Source organism: Neovison vison, chromosome 2 (assembly GCF_020171115.1).
Source record: "Neovison vison isolate M4711 chromosome 2, ASM_NN_V1, whole genome shotgun sequence".
In the NCBI taxonomy this organism is placed as follows: Eukaryota; Metazoa; Chordata; class Mammalia; order Carnivora; family Mustelidae; genus Neogale; species Neogale vison.
Genome location: NC_058092.1, coordinates 233515066 through 233541797, shown reverse-complemented (window position 1 = coordinate 233541797; position 26732 = coordinate 233515066). Strand labels below are relative to the sequence as shown.

At 54.0% G+C, this 26732-nt stretch overlaps 1 protein-coding gene across 3 annotated transcripts in view; it reads left to right on the top strand.

The window, feature by feature from the left end:
• The window catches only part of CTBP2 (C-terminal binding protein 2), a 153782-nt gene that overhangs the window by 85167 nt on the left and 41883 nt on the right, over positions 1-26732 (top strand). For 2 of the 3 annotated variants that reach the window (XM_044240706.1, XM_044240707.1), the window contains exon 3: positions 20777-20936. In XM_044240706.1, the coding sequence (XP_044096641.1) occupies positions 20879-20936 (58 nt within the window). In that variant the 5' untranslated portion in view covers positions 20777-20878. Of the gene's footprint in view, positions 1-5829; positions 5908-20776; positions 20937-26732 lie in introns of those variants that run through there. The other variant, XM_044240708.1, reaches the window with a different exon arrangement.

Below are 26732 nucleotides of genomic sequence, written 5' to 3'. Positions count from 1 at the left end.
CTCAGGCAGAGTCCCACAGTCGTGGGACTTCCCTTTGGGTTCTGATGCTGGCGTGGCCTTTCTGGAAGGGTCAGAACCTTGAGTCAAAGAACATTCCAGATCCTAGCTCATGGTGGGGAGAGTGGCTTTCCATGTGAGTTTTCTTTGTGTTAACAGGAGCTGGATTCCCACCCCACCCCCCTACCCCCTGCCCCAGCCCCAGCAGCTGAACTGGTGAGCTCTCTGGGTGTTCTGTGAAGCCGTGTCCTGAGTGAACCAGCACCGCTCAGCTCACATGGAGACCGGGTTCCCGTCCCAGCAGCCGGGACGGGCTAGCTGTGTATGCTGGTGCTGGACATTTGCTTGCCAGCTCAGGCTGCTTCCACGTTGGCCCTGAAGCCAGAGAACTGACCTGGGGGCGGTCCTTCAGATAATCATTGGAGAATGGCTCTGCTTCATTAAGGAGTAAAACTAGCGAGGTAGGGACACTCTGGTGAAACTCAAACCCGAAGTATGCAGAACTTGGCTAAGAAAGAAGAAGAGAACAAAACTGGCTTTGAACTAAGTAACCAAACCAGAAAGGTTTCATTCTTCTGTCTTTCTGTGACCTTGACCACAGACCTCAGGCTGCATCCCCACTTCCTCACTCCTGGGGCAGGGAGGGGTCCAAGGTGACAAAAGACACATTGGAGTGGCCGGAAATGAGGAGAAATCAGCCAGCTGGATATACTAATACCCTCTCTGGTTTTCAAAAAACTGGCTTCTCTCTTTTTGTTTCAGGTTCTCCGTTTACGTTGGGGTGCTCCCTTGAGGGTTGGACCTCTACCTTTTTTTTTTTAAGATTTTGTTTATTTGGGAGAGAGAGGGAGCACACATGCGCACCCGCATGAATGTGCAGTGTGGGGCGGGCCACGGGCAGAGGGAGCAAGAGATTCTCAAGCAGACTTCTCCGCTGAACACATCGTGGGGCTGGATTCCACCACCCTGAGATCGTGACCTGAGCCAAAACCAACAGTTGAAACCAAAAGTCAGACACTCAACCACCTGAGCCACCCAGGTGCCCCTGAGCTCCCATGCTTTGAAGAAGGATCCGTGACCCTCCAGTGCTTACCTCGAGCATGGGGGTGGGGGAAGCGCTTCTCTCCCAAGCATGCCCCCAAAGTTGGTTTCCCACCCAAAGCCTGAATTTGGGGGAGTTTGGAAGAAGTGTTTGCCTGTTCCCCTGATGGATAGACCAGAAGGAAACTTACCTGTCCGTGCCCCACCCAATGCAGGTTCAGCAAACACCAGCCCACTCCTGTCCCAGCCGCACAGGATGAGGGTCAGGAAAACCAAAGCAGCCAACTGAGCGGTGAGCATCCCAGGCAAAGTCTTCCGCTCGCACAAGGTGTCTTCTGCCCTTGAACGTGTGGCAGGGCCTGCCCCTGGTCGAGAACATGTGGCTTTCACAGAGTTGGGCTCCATCTAATTGCTGGACCATGCAAGTTGTTGATAAATTCATGGCTCTGGATGGAAATAAAAAAGCAGTCGACGGTGATTTTTTTTTTTTTTAATGCATTTTAAATCACTGGGTTTCACTGGGTTCCTGTAGGAAGGTGGAGATGGATATTAAATTGCAGCGAGCTCTAAAGTTTGGGGTGTCTGAGGGCAGCACTGCACAGTGATGCTGTAGGAGGGGGTGTGTGACCCTGCTGCAGGTGCACATCCCAGGACCCCACCCCAGGCCAGGGTTGGGACACTTTGTACTCCACACACTGTCCGGCCTTGAGAACCGGGGTGACAGACCTGGGGGCCTGCAGTGGGTCCGCGTGCTGCCTTGGTTTACTCGGGAAGTTTGTGCTCCGTGAATGAATTTGCCGAACTTCATTCCCAGTAAAGCTGTCACCGATGCCAAACACGGCAATAACTCAGGTGACAGACTTAAACCGCTATTGAGTTTGCGCCGTCCTCGAGTTGATAAATCGTAGAGCTTCATTTGGTAGGAATCAGCAATTTTATGTGGCAATTAATTGTTAACTCTTGGCGGCGAGCCAGAGGCCTAGAATTTTCACCCTGGTTTTGTGCACGTCGAGAGGAGTGTGGTAGTTCTGCCGCAGCAAACGGCAGAGTGGGGAAGGCCCACGGGACAGGGGCGGGTGGTGGGGTGCTGGCTCGCACAGCCCTGTCCTCGCTCGCTGCTTCCTCGCAGGCCAAAACCAGGCTGGGAGCAGACGTTTGCACCCCATCGGCGCGTGAAGAGCCTCGTGGGGTGTGTGTAACGTGCAGGCTTGTGGCCTCCGGATTAACAAATTATCCGAGTTTTCTGAGTATGATGTTGTCCCCACTAGAGCCACACAGCATGCTGGTTCCCCATCGGAAATGAAGATGTGCTCGGAGAAACCGCGTAATTAGCTTTCCGGATGTCTTTGGAAGGAGGAGGAGGATGTGATCACTTGCTCATTGTTTTTTTCTTGCTTCAGCCACCGTGGGTTTGTGCGGGGCCGGTGGTGGGTCCATTGCTGGTTTGGGAGGCCACCTTTGAGCCCCTGTCCTCCTTGTAGGGGCCCCGGCCATGGTGTGGGACCCCAGAACCATCACCTGAGCACAGCTGTGCTCATGCGGCCTCCCTCCAGGCCTCCCCAGGAAGCTGCAGGGGGCCCGGTGCTCCCCATCAGGGATGATGCCCCCTGCAGCCCCCCGTGTATGGGGAGCCGGCCTCCGCCTGTGATGCCTGTGGCAGCTCTGCAGAATAGAGGACACCGTCCCCATTTTACAGAAGGGGAGCTTAAAACACACACACACACACACACACACGCATTTCAAAATCTGCAAAAGCAGAGAAAACTGTGTCCTGCACGCCCACGTTGCCGTCCGCCCGCTCGGCCACTCAGCGACGGCCGCTCTCGTTGCGTGTGCACCCCCACCCCCCGCACGTCCCGCCGGGCTGTCCTAAAGCGAATCCTCGCCGTCATTTCGTTGCCTTGGTAAACACTGCAGTTTATATTCCTGAAAGATCAGGACTCCGTGTAGAGATATCATGCCTAAAGAAAATGCAACAATTTGTGACCTTTATAAGCCACTCCGGTGCCCCCTCCCCACCCCGGTCCAGGGTGGCCTTTCTAACTCTCTAGAAGTGAGGGGTGTGGACTCGGGGCCTCAGTGGCCCCCCTCCCCAACCCGCATTTTCCTTTGCAGACAGCATAACAAATGTACTCTGTCCTGTGCTTGAAATGAGCCCCCGCAGAGGTGCTGTCCCAGGTGCCGGTGACTGTCCACATACAGCACCGCCGTCACCTTGAGTGGGTTTTGCTCTGCTCTGGGCCTCAGCTTTGTCATTCTGAGTGGGGGCCGATAGCCTGGCAGTGATGTGTGCAGGGACCCAGGTGGGCCCATCACAGCTCTCCACTCCCCTGCCCCAACTTGGGGCCTCCCTGCTTGGCTCTTCAAGGCCTGTGCTCTGTCACCTGGTGGCCGAGTTCTGGGTCCTTCCAGTAAGGACTGGGTGTGTCATTTCCAGCAGAGCTGAAGACAGTTGGTGGTTGGTTTCAAACCTTGCCTGTGCCTTGGAGCTGGCAGCGGGAGGAGAAGGAACGGCCCCCACCCCCCACTTTCCCTCCTTCCTGAAGCAGAAACCACCCTCAGGGACCGTGTGGGTGCCCCACCCCCCCCCCGTGTCCAGAGCAAGAGCCTTTTCCCTGGCCCGCGTGGCCGCAGCAGCTGGGTCCACCAGAGGGGGCAGTTCCGCTGGAAGTCCTGTCGGGGAAATGTCGTTACAGTGCTTGGCTGGCCTAGCAGATAAAAATAAGATGTTTGCTTTAGCAATTTGCTTAGTCCTGAAAACATTCCTAGACAATGCCAGGGCCTTAGTTAGAAAATAGTCCGCTCAGCTTGTTGGGATGGTCCCAGGAAGGATGTTTTGAGTGAAAATAAAATGATACATACCACGGCTGTTCGCCTCCGCGGGAATCCCGTGAGAGCTCAGGATTGTAAGGGCCAAGGGGAATGTGGAGGAAATGGGGGCTGGCTGCAGGTCCCCTCGGGCACGCCTCCTGGACAGGCCAGAAGTTTCTAGCACAGGGATAAAAGCCTCTACAGATGGGAGGCTGCACGTCCTTCCCCGTCCCCTTTCACCTTGGCACCCCTGCCCGTGAGGGAGTGTCCTTATGAAGCCACAGCCCAGGATGACCCTCGCAAGTGCGAGGTTGGGGTGGGGACCTCCTCTCCAGGGGGCCCGGCTCACACACCGGGGATCAGCCTTTTCATGACTGTGAGGAACTTCTTGATCCTTCCGCTCTCCTTTTGTCCTCCTCCTCTCCTCAGTGCTGGCTCTGCCCCCACGGATGCACTCCGTCCCCCTCTTCCAGGACTGCCCTGCACATAATCACAGCCAGGATCGGCTCCAGAACTTGCCGTGCCAGGCCGTGCCAGGCCGTGAGCAAGGCCGGCTCTTCCCCAGCAGAGTTCTGAGTTGCTCTCTAAGAACGAGGTTGCAGGTTGAGCTGTGACACGCACACGCACATGCACGTACACAGTAGTGGGGAGTAAGAACGTGGCGTTGGCAGTTAAAAGCCACTTGTGCCCTTTTTAAGAAAAACACACACACACACACACACACAAAAGTGCTGGTATCCTTTGCAGTGACTTCATTTATGACCCCCGCCTCGGAGTCCGGGTAGCTGACGGTGTGCGCGGACAGCCTGTTTCATACACGTGGAGGCCCGCGTTGCCGAGGCCGCCGCGGACTTGTTTTTCTTCGTGGACTCCCTTGGCAGTGTTTCGGGGGAGTATAAACATAGCACACGATGCCTTAAAAATAAGAGGCTGCGCGCCGCCACATATGTTCAGACCCTCCGGTCGCTCCCTCTGCAGGAGGATGACTTGGAAAAGTGGTTCACGGCGCTCGGCACACCGCGGCTCGGGGATTATGTGGATGAGACCTCCGTGCCTCTGGGTGACGGAGGCAATCACGGGGGTGCTGGCCCTCCGTGGGATTCATCAGGGGAGGGCCTGGGGAAGCCCCTGTCTGTCCCGAACTCCATCTCACCCGCAGCAAAGCGGGACCCACACGGGATTCTAGATGTGCCCTTTCCTGGCTCTCCCACCCTCCGGCTCCCGAGGAGCCCCGCTTGGGGCTGGCCTCACCTTCTCTGACCCCTGGCAGTGCCTGCAGGCCGCAGGCAGGGCCCACTCCAGCCCTTGGAACGTCGCTCCCAAAGGCAGTGGTAGAAATGATGGGAGATGCTCTCTGCAGGCATCAGGCTGTGCCCACCCTGCTCCGGGTCCAGAATGGCGATGCTGTCGGGGCAGGTCAGGGCGGTGCATGTCGGGTGCAGATGAAATTTTCTCTCCATCCTGTTGGTTTTTTTTTTTTCCTTACTTGTTTTTAAAAGATTTTAATTTATTTACTCTGAGAGCAACTAGAGGGAGGGGCAGAGAGTGGGAGAGAGAGAACCCCAACCAGACCCTGCAGAGCCCGATCCCACAACCCTGAAATCAGGAGTCGGATGCGTAACCGGCTGAGCCACTCAGGCGCCTCAAACCCTGCTATCTTTTGAAGTTACGTGTTAAGTTTCTTCCCTTTTTTTACTACAGTTGTCCCCAAAGCCAAAACGGGAGTTCAAATTCTTCACTTCTTCGATGAGAACTCATGCCCCTTACTCTGCACCTAACAATGGCTGTTTTCTCCTCCGTCAGCAACCCAAAACTCAGCAGAATGCTGAAACAACTTAGCACTTTCTCCTTACGCGTGGACCTCTATTTTATTGTATTTTTTTAATTCCCCTTTGGGTCAGCAACTGCATAGAGGAATTACTTACCATGGCATAGAGTTGTGTGTGTTTAATCTCTACATCCTACATCCTACATCCTACAGTGTGGGGCTCAAGCTCAGGATCCTGAAATCAAGAGGCGCACGCTCCACCGACTGGGCCAGCCAGAGATGCCCCTGGAGTAAGTACAAGGTGTTTGGACCAGGCTATATAAACCTCCTTGTGCCGTCCCTGGTGGTCAAGAAACCTTTTTAGGGTCCTAGAAGACCGATAGGCCTGGGAAAATGGAGTTTGGTGAACACAGAGTCTGTAAGCGCAGGGCTGACTTGATTGTCCGATCTCCCTGTGTCTGCATTGTGTGGTTTCGTGTTTTAACAAGGGGTAATTATGGAACACACTCACGCTTTGCTGTGCTAACACGTCCGTCCTCGTGCTCGGTGGTTAGTAAGGAAAGGCAAAATTTAGCTGGGGAGGAGGTGGGCCTGGTCTTTGGGCTTTGGTCTTTTGGGCGAACGGGATGGTGTGTGCAGGAGGCCTCCTGTGGACACGTGTCATGTGTGCAAATGCAAGTTCAAGTGCGGGGGTAGCGCTTGACTGCCGAAAGGGATGAACTTTCTGGGTCACCTCTTTGGAAGTTTCCTTGTGTCTGTGATTCTCGAAAGTTGGACACCTCTGGGAAAAATGGAAACAGTAAATTCCTGGCCTCCTTCCAGCCTGATCTTGAGAAAGAGGCTCATTCTTTCGGACGAGGATGAAGCCAGGCACCCAGTTTTGCCCGCTGCCTAGGGGTGGTTGAGTTCAGGGAATAGCCCAGAGTTTCAGCTCAACGGTCAGGACGTCTGTAAAGCTCTGTTAACTGTCCATAAGGAACAAACAACGTGAATTCCAGGCCTCCACGTTGTACGGGATTCCAAAGAGAAGCCCAAAGTGGGCCCCCAGTTTACAGAAGGCACCAGGCCTGACTCCTGCAGTGGCAGCGCCGGCTTCCCCTGAGCCTGTCCACGGGGCTTGTGGACAGGAAGCGGGCCGGTCAGGCCGGGCTGCAGCTCTGTGACCTGTGTCAGAGCCGTAACAAAGACCAGGCCAGCCTGTCGCCCGAGGGAACAGGATGGGCTCCTCGAAGAGGGATTAAAAGGTAAGTTGGATCGTGGACAAATCAGGCCAACAGGCTTAGGAGGCTGAGGTTTTGTCAACAAATGAACTTGGCTCTATTTTAAGCCATGTTATGTACCAGCACTTCCTGTTTTTCCAAAGAAACCTTGTTTTGGTTTTTGTAATGATGGATTTATTGAGACGCTTGCTGTTCAAGGGCCCCCGCGTTGTTTCCCAGCCAGAAAGTAGCACTGGAGATTCTGTGGTGGGGAGAGGCGACCCAGACCCACAGCAAGACCGTGATGTCCCCCCCGAATAGTTGAGCCTCGGTGGCTGGTCAGTGAAGGAACAAAGAACTAATTGCCAGTCGGGGTCCTGGACGGATGTCGTAGCTCAGAGTTGGGCCTCTGGTTTAGAGGGCGGCGGAGGCTGCTCAGAGGACAATTGAAAGGGGGTTTTTTGTTGTTTCTCTGGGCTGAGTCGAGCCGTGTGTGTCTCTTTCTAGGAGCACCGGCCTGGCCAATCAGGCCGGCGCAAACCCCACTCACTTCCTGCCGACCTTTCGACACCGACAGATGTGTTTTCTTACAAGTGTCACGAGGGCTCTCTCCGCTCGCTGACCTCATTGCATTTTAGTGAAGCCATTTTCCCGAGTTTGGTTTCTCAAATTCCTTTCACCCCATCCTGAGTTCCCGTGTAAGAATAAGATAACCCCGCCTGCCTTTTGTGCCCCTTTCCGTTCTGCTTCTTGGACCCGGCGGGGGGATCGCAGCCCACGCCGGGCCCCCTCAGCTTGAAGCCTCCGGTGCCCCGTGACCTGAGGGAAGTTGTGGCTTGAAGAAAAGGTCTAATGGAGACGCACAAGCCAGGTTTGCGACAACGACCCATCATGTCCCCGTGAGAGAGAACCTCCCAGGATCTCTAGGTGTTGCACGTGGACGTGTGCCATGACTGGGGCTCATCAAACATTGGGAGCCCAGGGCTGTGACCGCGAGGTGGGTCCCTAGTGGGTGACGTCATGGCAGCTGTGTGACCTGGACAAGTCACTGCCCGTGGCAGGGGTGGGAGGGACCATGTCAGAGGTCCTAAACCCCTGAAAGTTTCTGAAACGGACACCCTCGTGCAAGAGCAGACGCAGGAGCTGTCCTGGAGGCCGGAAGGCGGTGTTGGTGTTCTAGCCTTTTCCTGGAACTCAAACACAGCAAGCACTGCTAGGAGACGAGCGAGTTACTGGGGCGCCCGGGGCTGACCCTTGATTTCCGCTTAGGTCGTGACTTCAGGGTCCTGAGATTGAGCCCTGTGTCGGGCTCCTCACCCAGCAGGGAGTCTGCTTGAGAGTCTCACCCTGTCCCCACTTCCCCTTCTGTCGTGTGCATTTGCACGTGTGCTCTCTAAAATAAATAAATCTTTAAAAAAAAAAAAAGAAAGAAAAGAAAGAAAAAACAACCGACCAGCCAGTTGTTGGAGGGGGTGTGTCTGGACCCACAGGCCCTGACCCCTCAGGCCCTGATCTGGGCTTCCTCTGGGCTCACTCTTCTGAAAGCGCCTGGGCTGGAGGAACACCTGGGTTCGGTGATCACCTGCAACGTGGAGACTTGCTGGAGGTTAACCAGAGCAGGTTTGACAACTCAGGTGGTGCTGGGTGTGTTTGCAGTGTAGACTGCAGAATTATTTCTCGACCTGGGCAGAGTGGACCTTGCCAGCGGGCTGCTTGTATGTGTGTTGGGTGACGTCATGCCCGAAAGCACCTAGCGCAGCGCCTGTCGCCCATGGAGCACCCTGCGAGTGTTGGCCCGTGCTGAAGTGCCAAACCTCCCAGCCGTTCGGGGCTGGACTCTGCGAGCTCCTTGCTCCAAAGGCCGGGTGTGCTGGTACCTGGACGCTCTTTTCCTACTGAGTTTACAAACGGGCAGTCTTTGTTTCTGCGGATATCTCGGCAGACTGCATGTGGGCCCTCCCTCTGGGGTCTGGACAGCTCCAGATTGGCCGGGGGCAGGGGCAGGGACGGTGGGTTTAGCTCAATGGCGTGTAGCTGTCACACACATTTTCAGCCTGGCTTGTGTGGCCCAGGCTGGCTCCTGGGCTTCCAGACTCTTGCACCTGCACAGCTGCTGGGCGGGGAGTTTCTTGGGGACCCTGGGGGCTGAGCAGAAACAAGGTCTCTAAGGGTGGCTGGGAGTGACCCAGAGTCCTTGGGTCTCTTGTTCTTCATCTGTGAAGGCAGCAGTTTGGATTTGGTAACTTCTCAAGTCTCAGAATATTCCAGAAATGCCATGGTTCCAAGAAAACATCAAGGCCCACACAAGTGTGTGAGAGAGAGAGTGTGTGTGTGTGTGTGTGTGTGCGCGCGCGCGCGTGCGTGCGCATCCGCAGGCGCACACTTCTGCACCACGGCCCCACTCCCTGCCTTCTGCCTTTTGGGCTCTGGGTGAGGCTCGCTGATCATCTCCGAGCTCCCATCTGTCGTTCACGGTGCGGGAGTGGCCGGGTGCGCTCTGGCGCTCTGTGCAACCTGCCTTTCCTGTACCTGTGCCCTCCTCGGGCTGGGAGAGCTCAGCGGTAGCGAGGGCTGCAGGGGACCACTTCTGAGCCCGGGAAAGCAGGAGCGCCTGTTTGTCCAGGGACCCGCCGTGCCGAGCGTGGCCTCGAAGGCTGCATTCTCAGTGTGGGGCCGAGCCCCGGGTAGATCTTGTCTTATGTCCCCAGATTTATAGGTGAGCATGACTCCAGAGTGGAGACCCGGGTCCCTCCGTGCACTCTGTGCACACTGAATGCAGCCCGGAAACAGACTCGAGCATTAGCCATCTGGGGTAAGGGAACACCGCCGCCGGCTCTCTGTTCTCCAGGCCCGTGGGCCTTGCCCCTGCGAGGAGGGCGTCGTGTACCCCGGAGCTCACAGAAGCAGGTAGATCACAGACCTCGTGTCGGCATGGGCAGCCGAGGAGTGACAGCCTCCTGGCGGCTTTCTCTGAGCATCCGCTGTCCTGTGGGTAGCACAGACCGGCGCCGGTGCTGTACAAGGCTGTCAGTGCTTTGTTTTTTCTCTTCTGTTGGACTCCCGTGTCCGGGACCGCAGCGCTTGGAAACTGTGCATTCTCAGCTTGGGGAGCAGAACACCGTTTAAAGGGGAAGGTTAGGGCATTTTTCTGTTTGTGTCGCTCCCTGAAAACAGAGGTCTCTTTCAGGAGGCGTGGGCTAGGGTATTAAAGGTATCAGAGGAGGGGTGGGTGGGCTGGCAGCCCACCCTTCACCAGCCCGGCCCAGTCCCTTCTGCTCGCCCGGCATCGCAGCTGTGAGGGGCCAGCACCTGGGCCTGTCCACATTTGTTGGAGTTTGGGGGCACACGCCTGGACTTGGGTTGACTTGGCTTGGGTGTTGCGAAAAAAGCCAGGATTCTTGATGAGCCCCACCACCAAGGTGGTCCTGTGCTTCCCTGAGCGTCACTGGTGCAAAGTCCGACGGGATGTCTTGGGCCAACCATCCCCAGTATCCTCAGTAGGCGTGGATCAGTCTGCTGTAGCCACTGGAGCCAAGTGCCAGCTGCCAGGTGTGTGGTCACGTGGCTCTGGAGCCTGAAAGTCTGCGTGCAGGACGTCAGCAGGGTTGGTTGCTAATGCAGGCTGGGAAGGAAGGACCTCTTCCAGGCCTTTTGTCTTGCTTGTAGCTGCTCCTCTCCCCACTGTGTCGCCATATGTAGTCCCCGTGTCCGAATTCCCCATTCTTAGATGGACTCAGAGGGACTTAAAGGGACTCTGGCCCTGTTGGATGAGGGTCCACCCCGATGACCTTAGTGTGACTTGATTATCTCTGTAAAGACTGTATCCCCCAAGTAAAGCCACATTCTGAGGTGCTGGGACATCTGACTTGAATGTCATTTTTGTGAGGGACGGTGCATAACTCAGTCCATATAACACGGCACTTACCCTGCGTGTGACCGAGGGCACTTAGCTGAAAAGGTGTGTTAAGCTTTGGGGTGTTCTGATACCAACAGTGAGACCACAGATACGCAGTTTGGGCAGCAAGGAAGGGCATTCGAGAAGCTGCCTTCCCTTAGAATGACATCTTGCGCCATTTGCACATTTTGTTGGTCCGGGGACAGAACATCATGTCTTGATCCCACTTTCTCCAAGCCTCGCTTCCTCTGCCTGTTCTTCGGCTGGCTAGGGCTCCAGAGCCTGCAGCGCCCCCCAAAATCAGCTCAGAAAGGAGTTCTCAATGGTGATCACCTCGTCAGGAGTTCTTTGATAGGGTTTCTTGTAAAATTAAGATCTCTGGGCAGTAGCACAAGAGCGAGCTGTAATTGTCCAAACAGGTGATTGTATGCACATGACCTGTCCCGTGGTAGCCCTGTGTGTGAAGAACCCAGTTTATTAGGACAAGGGTTCACACCTCTGGAACATTCTCATGGGGAATGTTGCCACCTGCTTCCCTTGTTCAAGCAGCCTCTCTACAGCCATCATTAGAAACATTCTGGGCTATAATAAATGGAAGAATTGTATTGCTTACCCACAAAAGACTCGGAGAACAGAACTGGAGGTCCCCTGTTTTAACACCGGGAAAGTACTCCAGGAATACTCCATTACAGAACAGCGGAAGGCACTCTCTAGAGGCTCCCCTTCTTGAATTTGATCAGCAGAGATGAATCTGTGTGACGTGTGGGTGTCCTCCCCCATCTGACTGACAGCCAGCCTCCTTTGGTTGCCATCATGGATACAGACCCTCCCCACCCCCAGCCTCCACACTGAAACCGTGTCAGACAAAATGAACAGTGGCCCAGGGTTTTATTTCATTTTGTTAAATAGCTACATCGAAGATGAAGATTTTCCTTTTTGTGACTCAGCTTGAAAAGATAAGGTCCGGGCAGAAAGCATTTCAGTCAGAAGACCCTCTGGAGTTAGGGATGTCTGATTTCCGGAACCTGCCGCCTGAGATGGAGCACCCTGTGAGCCCACAGATGCCCCCACGACGGTAGCCAGTGGGTTTTCTCGTAGGGAAATGTGGCGATGGGCTTCGGTTGTTTGTAAAGATCCGTTGTCAGAAAACAAACCCACGACTCTGTCCCTGACCTGTGAGTCAACTTTCCTGACTTCTGTCTTCGTGAAAGCGACTCCTCTTTAGAATAAAGGATGGGCCACTCCCCAGGCCCTGGAAACACTCTGCCCTGGCATGTGCCCTGAAGCACCGGCCCCTCCTTCCCGGGCGCCCAGCGCTTTCTCCCCAGGCTGGGCTGGGCCGGGCTGCAGGGTTGCTCAGGAGTGTCTCTGGTTTGGTCCTCGACTGGCTACCGTAACCCATTCGGCACCAGACTGGGCAGGCTGGAGCTCCCTGCTCCGTCAGGCAGGTGGGCTGGTTCAGAGTAAACTGCTTGAGCTGTTCCTTAGAGATCACCTTTCCAGACACCAGCTCCTTGGAAGTGAACAAGGGGACCGAGCCAGCCATCGTTCGGATGGCTAACTTCATCTCCAGTAGACCAACTCCATTCCGCTCTCCTGGCAGCCTTGGACCTGGTGAGCCATGCCTGGCAGCCTCCTTCGGTTTCTCCTGGGTTGTCTGGTGGCCCACACGCCACGCTGGGTCATCTCCCCAAAGGGGGCAGTACAGGCCCATCGTGTCCAATGCAGAGAGCAAAGATGAGGAGACTCCTGGGGGCGCTCCCCAGAGAAGGCTGCGTTGGGGTCCCGTGGGACGCTGTGGCATCTCGCTGTGGGGTTCTTCAAAGACCTGGCCTGCCGAGTCGGGCCAAGAGGCCGCTGTGCTGCCCAGTGGCATCCTGTTGCCATGCCAACGCTGGCTTTGAAATGGCGCTAGGAAAGGAGGCTGCTCTTGGGGAGCTGTGGATCGGAGGAGGCAAGTGCCTTACCCCTACTTCAGTGTCTGTGGATGAAGCCAGGCGCGCTTACTCGCTCGCTCTCTGTCTCTCTCTCCCTCCCACAACCTGCACCATCCGGGTGCCCGCAAGTGTGGAGAAGGGAGCTGATTTACTGCATCCCTGTGTTGGCTTCTTAGAACCTGGTGGTCAGAGAAGACTGGCGAGGTCCGCGCGCTCTCTGCTGTGCTCACGGAAGGGGTTCAGGGAGAAGGCCCTGCCTCCAGGCCCCCGCCTGCTGGTCAGAATTCACTCCCAGATGTGGTTGGAAACATTCACTTTTTTCACCTCCCTCTCTCGGTTTGTGTCTCCCGAAAAGTTGGCGTATTCTGAGGTCGTCTCTGGTTCACAACACACTAAGGCTGGGGGTCACGGAGAATTGCGCAGTTACCAGCTGACCAGGCGTACGGAGCCTCGTTTGCTCCGTTTCCACCTCCCCTTCCCTCCCCAGAAATGGCATCCCTGCCAAGTTTCTTTTATTTTTCATCACTGTGGCTCATTCCTCAGTGTCCTTAAACAAGGAGCATGGGCATCATGGAAACCCCCCCCCCTTGAGGGTGGCCGTGCCTTTCCTGGATCAGGGGAGCCTCTGCTCCGTGACCCACCTCATCGGCTCACTCAGCCGCAAAGGGGCAAATCTCGGCCGCCAACCCAGGCCAAAGATGCCGGGGGGCGAGGGGTGCCTGGGTTCCCTTTCCCGCAGCTGGTCATGGTCCTGAATCTAAACATATCCGTGGTTTTAAGTGTTCGTTTTGCATCGGAGGTTGAGGGAAGATGCAGTGCGCCACCCTGAAAGCAGCTCGGGCCTTTCCTTCTGGAAGTGTCTGGTTTCATTTTCTCGGGGTTCTTGGTAGAGTCCAAGTTGGGGTTGAAATGAACAAGGTGAGTCCCAGAGTCGCGTTGGGCTCTGGGGCCTGGGAAGGCCACGCCGGGCATGCAGTGCCCTCTGCCGGCCAAAGGGCCCCATCGCTAGCCTCCAGGCCTGCTCCTGGGAACGCTTAGCCTGAGAGAAGGTCCGCCCCACACCGGTGGTTTTCCAGGAGCTTTGCATAAGAGCCAAGCCTGCAGAGAGCATCCCCTCACACAGGGATTCCGGACTGCTCACTGTCAAGAGACAAGCAGTCTGGGCTCTTCAGAGAGGTAGCAAGACAGTGGTGTTCCCTGAGGAAGGCAGAGGCTCCAGGAGGCTCCAGGAGGGCAGCTGACAATTCGGGGCCTCCCACTGGCAAGAAATTAGGAGGCAGAGGTCTTCAAAATCTAACGTTAAGATTTTTTTTTTTAAAGATCTTGGCGATTTGTTTGCGAACAAACTAATTCCTATAAAATTGTCCTTATTAGGCATTGAAATACAAGTGCAATTCATGTTAGCATAAGCAGATGATCAAAACTGCCTTGAAAGTGTTAAATCTTTCCTCTCCTCCCGTTCCTCCCCCATCCCACCCTGCATCCCGTAGACTAAGTCGGGGGGCGCCTGGGTGGCTCAGTGGGTTAAGCCGCTGCCTTCGGCTCAGGTCATGATCTCAGGGTCCTGGGATCGAGTCCCGCATCGGGCTCTCTGCTCAGCAGGGAGCCTGCTTCCCTCTCTCTCTCTCTGCCTGCCTCTCTGCCTACTTGTGATTTCTCTCTGTCAAATAAATAAATAAAATCTTAAAAAAAAAAAGATTTAAAAAATTTAAAAAAATTTAAAGTCGGTTTATTGGGGCATCTGGGTAGCTCAGTTGGTTCAGCATCTGCCTTGGGCTCAGGCCATGATCCCAGGGACCTGCTTGGCAGGGAGCCTACTACTTCCTCTCCCCCTACTCATGCTTGCTCTCTCTAAAATAAATTTTGAAATTTTGAAATTTTTTTTAAATTTATGTTTTAAGTAATCTCTACATACAGTGTGGGGCTCGAACCCTCAACCCCAGGATCAGGAGTCACGCGCTGCTCCCCCTGAGCCGGCCTGGCACTCTCTGTTGACTGTTTCTAAGTTCAGCACAGCGTCCCCTGGTGGCTCCTGCCTTGCGTGCCCTCCAGGTCCCCGCCCTCAGTGGCCGTTCATTCTCGGTGCTTTTACTCTGCCCTGGACCACAGCAGGTGCAGACATCACCTTCAGGTGACCTTTGGGGCCCTGGAATCGCCACCCCAAAAGCCTCCCATTGCTCACAAGCCCTGCAGGGGCCTTTCAGGAGAACTTTCCGATGTCCCGAGGTTTCCTCTGTACGGTGTTCACGTCCGTTCACTCAGATCTACAGTAATTTCGTCCTCGTGGTAGGTAACGAAAGAGGAGTTACCTGGTCACGATGGACCTTGAGGCCGCTCCTCCCTTCACTCTGTCAGGCAGACTTCTCCGCTCCAGGTCGGGACTGTCATGCCGGAGGAGGGAAGGGTCAGAAAACTGGGGACGGAAACATCCATCGGTTCCCATGATTCCTCGGTCTCAACACCATGGACAAAAGGGGGTATTTTACATTTCTTTCATTAAATGAAAATTTGTTTATTTCCCTTTATCTTTTTTGTTGTTTGCTTTTGTTTCTTAAAGACCATTTCATTATAAAAATGAATACTAATTTTTACTGCATACTTGTAAGTGAAATGCCTTGGAAATGTGTGAAAATCCTGAACAGGGAAGAGCCTCGTTTCCTTCAGCACAGGAAAACCAACACTCAGTTTTCATTATGACACAAAACAACCAGTCGGGAAAATCACGAAGCGGTGCTGTTCACGTCCTCTGTTCTTGGTGATGGTTGCTAGCAAGTGAAAATACTGAGAATTCTTGAATTTTTGCATTTAACACCGGGAAAGGAATGTCATGTACTAAGAATCGTAGACGGCGCAGGAGGGCTCACTTGGCGCTGTTGGCCAAGGAGCTGGTCTCAGCACAAGGGAGGCTTTGATATCTGCTCCTTCCTGGTGGCGGCCTCTCGCCTCACGGGACTGACGCCCTGCGCTGGACTTCCTCGTGCTAGAAGTCTTGCTTTCTGGGTTGGTGACCTTACAGGCTGTCCACTCTTTGCCTCTCTCCTTCCCTCAGAGCCCCAGCGAGTATTTTGCAGGGGGACCGGAAGGAAAGCCTTAAATTCCAGGCCCACAATTCTTAGCCTCACATCCAAACTGTAGAAAGTTCTGGGACCTTTGATTCTTTGGTAACCCATTTTGGCAGCAGAGCTTTGACCTGCCTGCACTGCTGAGGGTGGTCGCTGGGTCCTGTAGTTCGTCCAGTTGGGTGAGCACATTCTTCTGTCCTGGTGCAGGAGTTTTAATGATTGATCTTGGGCTCTACCACAATACAGTGTTAAGAACTCTGGCCTCTTAAAATCCAAATGCATCTGACTTTGGAAGCTCACCTGGCCCCTGGGGGCTGGAGGAGTGCAGTGGGTCTGTGCTAAAGGCACTTGACACTGGCCATGCACTTTGATGATCAGAGTGTGGGGCCCATGGAATCGATGGAGGGTGTGTGACCAGGGTGCCCTCGGCTTGGGCTGCCGGGAGCTCCTGGGGAAAGGTGAGGAGCCTTACGAAATGGTGTACGGGTCTGGTCCAGGAGCCAGAGTAAGTAAGTAAGCCCTTACTTACGGAAGGGGCCTGCTTCTTACCTCTGTCCGGGATCAGGACTGGGAGTCACCTCCGCACCTTATGCTAGGCCACTTGTCCAAACGATGGGGGTTTCCCCTTTCAAAAAAAAAACCCTAAGTACACCCAGAAGTTCCTGAAGAAATAAGGAACAGTAGTAGCTTTGAGACATTTACAAAACTGACTTCAGTGAGCTTATTTCCCACAACTGATCTTGCCCCAAAGCATCCTTTTCTTCCTTAAAATGCAGTTTTAATAATTTTGTTGTTCATTGTGCCGTGATGTCAGCCACTTCCTGAAGGCTAAGCCAGTGTTTTTCCCAGTGATCCTGACCCTGTCGCATATTTCTAAAAAAAAAAAAAAAAACCCACAGGCCCTGTTGAGAGGCTTCTACCCAGCTGTCTCCCCAAGAAAGGAATCTGTTGTTCCACTTCGGCTTCTGAAAATGCTGGAACAACTCCTTTTGGGGTAGCCTGAAGACCAGCGACTCTGCTGGGTCTCAGCAGAGTCAGAGTGTCCTGGACAGTTGGCCTCGGTGGGCCCGCAGTGTCAAGGCACTGAATATGTTGACCTTGTGCCACCCGGCAGGTGCCTGGCCTGCCGCCCTGCTGGGTCACTCACAGGTAGGCGAATAGGCCTGTGGTCCTCACTAGAGCCTTGCAGGGTGGGGTGAAGGGACCTGAGGAGCGGTGCCCTCATCCCCTTAGGATCCCAGCTCGGAAGGGAGGGGGCCGTTGTTGTGCCCATGCTGCTGGGGGGCCCTGGGGGCCTTCTCTCCTTGCACTGGAGCATTTCCGCCTCTCAAGTGGAAACTGTAGCCCACTTGCAGGTATAACAGTGCGATAGATTGAGGACTCAGAGGGTTTACTCATAATTTAGCAGCACCTGCTTAATTGTGATTCTGTTAGTTTGTCGGCATGTCACACAACTTGATCTCTCTTTATGAATGTGGTGTTTACATAGATTTCCTTAAAAAGAATTGAAGGTGATCGCCATGGTTTCAGAAGACTTTTCCTTTGGAAAGACATCAGTTACTTGGTGTGACTTCTTATCATCTGCCCAGTGTTTACGAAGACGAGGAATTAGAATAAAGAAACAGGGCATTTTTAAAACTTGGGATTTTATTAATGTAAATGAGCAAGGACTCGGGGTTTCTGTGCCTTGTGGAGTTTTGGTCCAGGCAGGTGGGCTTTTCCTGGTCATATTTAGTAAAATCAGTCCCCCAGATTTTAGACCCCCTCACTCGTTGGATGAGGGGAACGACCCATTTCTCCTGTACTCCCTTTGGGGTGTTTGTTTTGTGTTTGATAATGCAAGCGAGCAGTCGTAAGATGAAGCGTCCTTCCTGTTTGCCGCCCTGCTTCAGTCTCAAGTTTCTCTTGGAAACCCACGTGGAGCAAATACACCACCCTTGCGGCTGCTTTCTGGTGGAGACAGGAATCTTCAGTCTCTTTCTCACGCAGGCATCTTTCTCCTTCTGCAATGAGCCAGATTCCCTGACCCCAAACCTTTCAGCCCGGGATCACCCCTCTCATCTTGTGCTAATAGAAGGTCAGAGAGGGCCTCCTGTGGTGGTTTGCTCTGCAGTTTTAGAATCTCCGTTTTGGAGGAGAAGACAGTGCTGTTTTTTCTGTAAGATTTGGCATTGAGGATCCTCCTTCTGAAAAGACCTGACTTGCTTTCTAACCCTTTTTGAGTTCCACTGAGGTCACCCTCCCAGCCTCAGCTAGAGGGAACGGGGTCTGCAGCTGGCTCCCGTGGGCAAGGAACGTAAAAACATCCCTTTTTTTTACAACCATGGAGCCTGCTTCCCCTTGGTCATCATGCAGGTGGATTGTAGAATTGACAACCCCCTTGCGACACCACCACGATCATGGTTCAGAGTTGTACGGCTTGAGCCAAAGAGGGACAGTGGGACACGTCCCCACCCCTTTTCCTCTTCTGTGTGTACTCAATTTGTTGTTAAACACGGCCCGTAGGGTCAGCTGTGATGGCAGTGATCAGTTCGGGGCCAGAAAAGGGCCTGATCTGTGAGTGAAGGCAGAGGGTGGCTTTCGCAGCAGGAGCTGTCCGGGAGCCCGGGGCCAGCGTGGCGGCCGCAGGATGCTGGCGTCCGCGCATGGACACCAGCGAGAGACGGTAGCTTGGTAGCTCGTGGTTTCACTCTGAGAAGGGCCTGTCCCCGTCATGGGGAAGAGGGTCATGCTAATTAAGTCTTCATAAATAGCTTGCTCCCCGGGAGACCCAAGGAGGAAAATGTCACATTTCATACCTTCTTGCTTCAGAAGCGCTAACTGAGGGAAAAGGGACGAAGCTCCACAAGTCGGTGGTCACTGCCACAGGGTCCTGAGCGGACTCTGCCTGGTGGCCTTGTGAATCTGAATTCACTGTCTGCGTGGGTCGGTGCCACAGCCAGAGGGGCCAGCCACAGAGGGACAGCATAGAGCCACCCCCCACACACACACCCAGCCCCCAAAAATACCCAGACGTGGGAGTCCATGGCCATTTTTCTTTTTTTTTTTTTAAATAATAGGATGCAGACTATTTGTGTAAGCCGATGCCTGAACTTTCCTTTGATTGCATAATCGAGATTCTACTTATCAATTTTTCAGGACGCCATCTAATTATACAAATTAAAATTCAAAGGAAAGCAAAAAGAATGATTAGGCCTCACTTGGGGAATTGGAGGAGGAGGGTGTGAAAGCCAGCTTGCCTGGGATGATAATGCTGTCATTTTTCATCTCTAAGGCACTTCACAAATATTAACTAATTAATTCTCTCACCCCTCGGCTAACACGAGGCTCTGACTTGACGCCGACGTGGCGGAGAGGGGCCACACTGCCGCTTGACCATCAAAACTCGGGACCCAAGCAGATGGAAATCGCCAGGGCCCGGGGCTGCCCTGTGGGTGCCTCAGGAACAGCAGCACTCACATTCGGGGAGAGGCCTGCTGTGCCCCTCTGTCTGGGACTCTTGGCCTCAGCTTGCTCGAGTTAGGCACCCCCTTGGCTCCTTTGTGGTGTTGCCTTTCCTAAAGTTCAGCAAAAGCAAAACCAGAATTTTCTAAAATGTGTCCATCACATCTGCACCAGGGACCTCCCAGGTGCTGACCTGCTTGCTTTCAGACAACCGTCAGCTCCTCCCTAGTCTGGTGTGGCCACTGCGGGTTTGGGGAACTCCCCAGGTTTGGAGAGGGTGTCGTATGTTGCATTAATTATTTATGTGATTGGAAATTGTGCTTTTTCCCTAGCTCTTAAAAAAAAAAAATCGTATAATTATTGCCATAAATCTTTGGGGTGCGTCTCGTTGCTGGGAAATTAGCCATTAACTATCAGGAAGTCTGCCTTCTCCTAGTCAGACCTGTATTCTGACCTTTGATAAAGTAAGTCCCAGCATTTTGCATAATTGATGACAGTACGGGATCATCATTATTAGCCCTGGAACCTCACTTTCGTCTCCTGTCCCCTCCCTCTCATTTGCTGGTTGACTAAGGACAACTTTCTCTGTGCATGTACATGTTGTTAAAATAAGACCACAGCCATGAGTCAAAAAGCTCGGACGTTGTGGGTACAGACGGTGACTTGTGGCCTCAGTTGGTATGTTCCGTGAGCAGGAAGTGAGGGTCAGAGCCTTCCAACCCCCTGCCCCCCCCCCCCGCCTCCCTCCCTCCACAGACGAGCTGGGCAGCAGCCCAGCTCCGCATTCCTCAGGTGGCCTGTGGCTTTACCTCTGGAGAGTCCCGCAGCCCTCGACCCAAACACCAGCCACCCCTCCTCAGCCTCGTTGCTGCCTGCAGGTGCGCTGGACAGGTGTGGGCCCAGCCGCAGCTCCCTAGTGTTGAGGCCAGCAGCCTGGACCCTGCTGTCGGGATACCATCTGTGGCTCCCTCGAGATGCCAGGGAGGCCCAGGAAGCTGGCAGTGGACACAGTTGGCTTAAGTGGTTAGGTGGTATGTGGCTTCCTGCCCCATTCTCTTAAAGTGGGGTCAGGGGCTCCCGTGCTGAGCAGTGGCTCTCCGGGGACTGGGCTGGGGGGAGTTTTGTAAACTGCTTGATGGAAGGCCTGGAGGGCACTTGTCCTGTCGCCCCAGCTGGGTGTCTGTATCTCAGTGCCGGTGGGCCTGGGACCTGCTCCCCTGATGGTCCAGCGTGGTCTGGGGTCTGCCTTTGCCTCTCGGGGCTCAGCACAGGACAGGCCCAGTGGGCCCCTGAGCTGGTGTCTGGCCTTGGAGAACAAATGAGGAACAATTCAGGTTGTCGCAGTTGGTGGGGACAGCCCTGAAGCGAAAAGCAAGAGTTCTAGATGCTGTCTGCTGCTTGCAGAAACAAGTGACAATTGTCTTGGGCATGTGCTCCCTTCCTGTCCCAGACGGAGGGTGGGAGCCCGGGACCGTGGACGAACAGCCTCCTTCTCCGGTGTTGGAGGAGAGTGAGCGCTGCTGGCAGGTGTCCGTGTAGGAAGCGGCAGTACAGTCCTGAATGACCTGTTGTCCTTGCCCCAGGGTGTCCAGAGAGTAAGGATTCTTTTCTCCTTGTTTCAGGGTTCATAGTGGTGTAATGCCCGCAGACTCCTGCGCGTTCCCCTAAGTTCTTAGAGGACCGCTTTGCCTTTTGAATCAGAGAGTTGCAAAGTTCGATAAAGAATGGCCCTTGTGGATAAGCACAAAGTCAAGCGACAGCGATTGGACAGAATTTGTGAAGGTAAGAGCCAGCGTGTTTGGCGGTTTGTCACCCGAGGTGCGTAGCCGCGTCCTGGAACCCTCGCCCCGCCCACCGCTGACCTGCGGGGACCTGGTTTGCGCTTCGGACCGAAATCCATTACAGCCAGAAAGCCCCGGTCCGAGCACCCCGCGCCTGGGTCCTGGGCCGCGGGTCAGCAGACCTGACCTGCGCGCAGGGGTGCCCGGCCCCCGGGGGAGGGGGGGAGGGGTGGGCGTAGGAGGATGGCTGGGGAGGGAGCGGCCCTCGGCCTGTTTCTTGCGCACACCCCGGGTCACCCTGCAGATGGAGGACACCGTGTGAGAGAGCCATCTTTTTTCACTTTCTGAGGTTTCCGGACTTTTCTCTGTTTCCGATTAAGATATTTACAGGGATGAATTCCAAGATATTCCTGAAGAGCCCAGTGTTGCCCCTCATTATGTGTTCACATCCCTAGTATCTTTGAAAATGTCTGGAAGTGTTTTATTCATGAAAGGAAAAATAAACATGATTAAAATCTAATGGAAACCTGGGGACGAACCTCCGAGATGTTGATTAAACACCATCCCCTCCTAATTAGGGAGCAGTAAGAAAGCCAGAGCACGCGGCCCTGGGCATGGGGTTGAGCGCTCCAGGCGGCCACGGCCACGCTGCCCACTGGGTCAGCCCGGCCTGGTGATCGGTGACTTGGCAGCGGGTCTGTGATGGGGGCCATCTAGGGGAGCTCCCCCACCCCACTCCCCTACGCTCACAGTCTGCTCGGCCCCCCAGCTGGCCGCATGGAACTGTTTGCCCAGCCTCACGAGGTGGAGACATTAAAGGCGTGTTGTACGTATGACTGTGTGTCTGGCAAGAGGTCTGTGGTCACTGGCCCCCTACAGCTCTGGGTTCCCCTGCCATGTGTCGGGGGTTTGGGATTGAAAGGTTCAGATAAACAGAACAGAACTTTGAAACCTGCAGAAAGATCGATGGACTAGAACGGACGCGGAGACTCCTTCAACAACTTTCACTAGTTGAGAACATTTGCTGTCACTTACTTTCCTGTAGATGTACAGACAGCGAGTGTGTGTGTGTGTGTGTGTGTGTGTGTGAATGATGGGCAGGCTTTCCAGAACCATTGAAAAGGAAGATGCAGCCATTCCCTCTGAAGGATGACCTGTGGCATGTGTCTCCTTTTAAGACCTCTCCTGATGTAAACACAGCGCCATAAACCCCCTACCCTGGGGACTGAATCTTGCTGCAGCATCTCTAATCCAGACCGCCTGTCCTCACTGTCCCGCGCCCGCGCACCTGTTTCCAGCTGCTTGGTTTGTGCAGAAACTCAGCAAGGGAACCAGTTAGTTGTCATGTCTCCTTGATCCCCTTCATCTGAACCTTTTTCCTTGGCCTTTTTGAGTTTCAGAAGCATGGACACTCCTTAAAGAGCTCGGACCAGCTGTTGGTCACATCCCACCCTCTGGGTTCACCTGATCGTGTGGGGATTTCTTAAATTTAAATTTACCTTTGACCTCCAGTGGAGAGGTGCTTCGTTTTAGGTGACTGGGGCCCCTGTTTGGAAAACTCAGTGAATCAACTCTCTGAGGCTCATGGCGGAATGCCTGTGGTGCAGATTCTGACCCCTCTTCCCCAGGATCCCAGGATTTACCTAGATGTACCCCATCGGGGATGAGAATGGGATTGGAGAGCCGGTGGCCTTTCCCCCTCTGTATCATTAGGGCTGTCAGCAAGGGCAAGACGACTGACCACCCTCCCAAGCATGGGCCGCCAACCTCCCACCCACTTTTTATAACCGAAATGTCAGAATCTGCTTCATCCGTGAACGGCAGTCCTGAGCTGGTTGTGGCCACAATTTTTTAAAATTTCTTGGTAGGCGCCATCAAGACAGACTTGGGAGTTCTCTGTGTTCTTGTAATCCCCGATCCCAGACATCGGCTTGCTGTCCCGTTTCGTGTCAGCTGTTGGAAGATGCTCTGTTGGTGACCTCGCATAGAGACACCGACTCAGCATCTTCTTTGGGGGCCGGGACGGGCGGCTCCTTTCCCAGCTGAGACCAGTGAGACACAGAGCAGCCGGTGTGTGCGCAGGAGCCCAGGCAGTGTGCTGTTCCTTATCTGGCTTTTCCCTCCCATCAGTGCTGTGGATTCGGTTCTTTCTCCCTCCTGAAGGCCTCATGTGTCTGCACCCCTAGCTTTGGACTACCCCCAGGATCTGTTCTATAAACCTGAACTAACTCCTTTTCAGTATTCTTCCTGAAAGTCCATCTAGCCCCGCAAGCTATTGTCTCCGTCCCTCTGCCGATGCTCCCTTCCCTCCGCCCCCCAGGACTTCCTATAGCTCCTTGTTTTTTATTTTTATGACTAAAAGCATGAAAGCTGCCTTGCTTTGTTGTAGCCACTCTGGGCTCCTAGGAACTTTATCATCTCGGCTCTTGGTCTCGGGAAACAAATCTCCAGAATTCTGTCCTTCCAGCTACCTTAAGACCCCAGGGCATACCCCGGCTGTGGGATCCCACACCAGACAGGCCCTCCTGGGTCCCTCTCCTCACAGCGCCGCCCCCCCGCCCCAACACTTCTGCTCTAGCTGAGCCAGTCTGGAGAAATCTGGGCATCATCCCTGCACAGATGCTGCTTCCAGGATTCTTACCTGCCTTCCAAGGCCCAGCCTCTTCCTCCTGGAAACCTCAAGGTCTCCTCCTGAACCCCACTCCCCTGTGGCCACTCCTAGCCGCTCTCCCCTGTGTGGCTCTGAGTCAAAGTCAAGGGAAGATGGGGTAGAGGGCAGGATCTGACTCGGGCTGCACCTGTCAGCCCCTACTCCCACCCCAGGATGCTTCTGTCATAATCTAAGCACAGTGCACAGTAAAGCTTTGCTTCTCACCAGCCAGTCTTTGGGACTCCATCCAAATCAGCTGGAATAATGGTCTTTCGAGCTGACTTAAAAGCCAGATTTTAATTTTTCTTTTTAAGGCGACCACTCTCTTCTGATGTTTATCATTTGTTCTCTGCTCTTTCGGATGCCTGATATCAAACAGTCCTGGAGTGCTGTTGTGTAAGCACAGTGGAGCAGGGTGTGATAACAGGTACTGGTCAGGGCCAGGCTGCCATCCCCCCTTTTGGGTGTATAATTTAGGTCTTGGTTTCCCACGCTGTTAAGTTTGTGGCAGAAGTGATACACTGCATTTGCGAATTACACCGTCCGAGTTTTGCTCTGTTGCTGCATCACGGCCGAGCTGGTACGACCTGCCCCAGACACCTGTCGGTCAGCTGGAGGGCTTTCTGTCACTCAGTGCCACACAAGTTGCCCAAAAAGCTTTTTTGGAAAGCATTTTCTGGGTTTGTAGAAGGGTGGTATACCAGAATGGCCTTGCTCATGGGATGAGCCTGTCCCCGTGAGAGTCCATCTCCAAGAAGGTTTATTCATGGTTCCAAAGCGTCCTTGAAGGAAAGAGGTCTCCGAGCCTCCACGCTTGCCAGATGGCTGATGTGGTCCATGGAGGCATTGGGTCGACTGGGGGGGTCTTCCCTCATCAGGGCCTTCATGGCACAGCTCACAGCCACCAGAGCCCACAGAGCAAGACTGGCCAGTATTTCCCCATAGGTATACCTGAGAGGAGTGGACAGTCCCAGGTCAGAATCGCTTTGTCTCTTATTCGTATGCAATTTCATTTTACCTGGTTTGGTCTTGAAAGCACTTAACATCACTTTGTACAGAAACCGTGTTGACGCTGGCCATCTCTAGGTAGTCCACAATTGTTTCTAATAAATATCCTTAAATAGCCCCAAAATGTGGATTTTTAAAAGGGGGATTCATAATGTTGCTATACATTATAATTATATGTTTGGCTTAGGCAATTATGCACATTTCCAGTAATTATGTGATTAGCGATAATTACATTAGCTATGTAAATATACAATAGTCAACTAGACATGACTTTAAACTCCAAGCATAAATGAATATATTGCCACAATGAGCCCCGTGTAAAGGACTGGTAAAGGAAGGGGGTGTGGTCAAGTGGAAGCTTAGTGGAAGTTACTTGCAAGGGATAGAAATCCACCTTTTCCCCTATCTGGTCCGCGCTCCTCCCCTGGGGTGCCGGCGGTCTGTCAGCTAGGGATGGGATTCCTAGAATTGCCCACCTTCAGGCAGGCCCCCAGGTTCTGCACATGAGAGTCAGGTTCAAGGTTCAGTGTTTCCTTCTCTCTCTGCTCATGGGTAAAATGCAAACTTCAACTTCTCTTTGCACTTGTCGATTCCACTGAATGGGCTCTCGCTGCAGCTGGCGGATTTGTTTTCACTCCCCCTGTTTCTACGAGCAGCGGTCAGGGCCGCCCGCTTCCACCTGGGGTGTGCGGGTCTGATGTGTTTAGCCAACAGCTGCTCCTTCTGCGCTGTCCCCAGCACAGTGGATCTTGCCCTCCCTCAGGCTGGCTGCACCCTGTCTCGGTCCGGGTTTGGGCTCAAACCTCCCGAGTGCCCGAGAGCCAGCTAGCTGGTCTCCCAGACTACTTTGCTTTGGGGCATTTCATCTGGTCATGGCACTTTGGAGGAAAGTGAGCCTTTCGGGCTCAGTCAGCACCTCACAGGAACCAGGCTTAGTCTCCTTCATCAGAGTAGATCCAAGGGCAGCAGAGCCATCGGAGACCTGCACACTGTGCCCCCCATGCAAATGTGGAGGATGTCCCTGGGCTTGGGTAGGTCCCAACACAGCTCAACCTAATGACAGGTATTTGGGGGGACAATGAAACCAGAACCCCAGGATACACTTGGCTGCCAGCTCTTTGCACTGTGAGTCCTTTTTCAGAACTTACGCGGGATACACTGAAATGAGGCCCCTGCTTCCGACTGATTTATACTCGGGCCACCAAAACTGTGATTTTTATGAACATCCTGATGTTAGTGGGGCTCTTGCTCTAACCAAGCTCAGGGTCCCTGGCATGTCTCTGTCTCCAGGGAGCCCTCCAGTGCCCAGCTGGGTCCAGGCAAGAATTTGTCTCAGCACCGCCAGCTGGGCTAGGAGGTCGTGGGAGGAGGGGTAGCCACGTGCACCTGGTCACAGGGATCTCCATTCCGCCCTGTACCCCTTGGCATGTGACTCCCTCGTTGGGAGGGAATGGTCTCGTTTCCCATGTCCTGGTTGGAAAGGTGTGTGTACCAAGAGGGCCCTTCCCATGCATCCTGGAGGGGGTGAAGCAGATTCTCAAAGCAGGGTGGGGAATCGGTCTTTTCATCTCCTGCAGAAGGTCTTGGCAGCCCATCTCCTGACGGCCACCGGGGCCCGTGTGCTGACGCCATGCACGGCAGGCTGTGTCAGTCTGGGCTGTTGCCAGGCAACATTGGTGGGCAGGGCCCACTTAGCTCAGAGCCTGCTGTGCATGGACACTTGTAGGACCCTCACAGGTGAGTGTCTGTGCTTCAGCATGGGCATGGGTTCAGAGGCCAGAGTAGTCATGGGTAGGGTCCCCCTGGTGACCATGTACACCTGTCATTTTTTCCCATCACCCGGTATGTGCCTTGAGAGCCTTAAGGACTGACTGTCCCCATCGCGTCCTGTGCCCTGTGCTGTCACACTGGTGTGTTCACTGTGTCAAAGGAACAAGCATGTGACGGAGAAAAGGACATGTCAGGAAGGATAGGGCTCTATCACCTTAAGTGAGAGACCATGGGCTGTCTCTAGCAATTGATGTGTTCCCTGGATTATTTCAGTGGTGTTCTCCTCTTAATAGGTATCGATTTCTTTGGACTTAGGGACAAAGTGACAAAGAGGGAATTAAAGAAGGTTCCTGGAGGTAGGTTATTTGA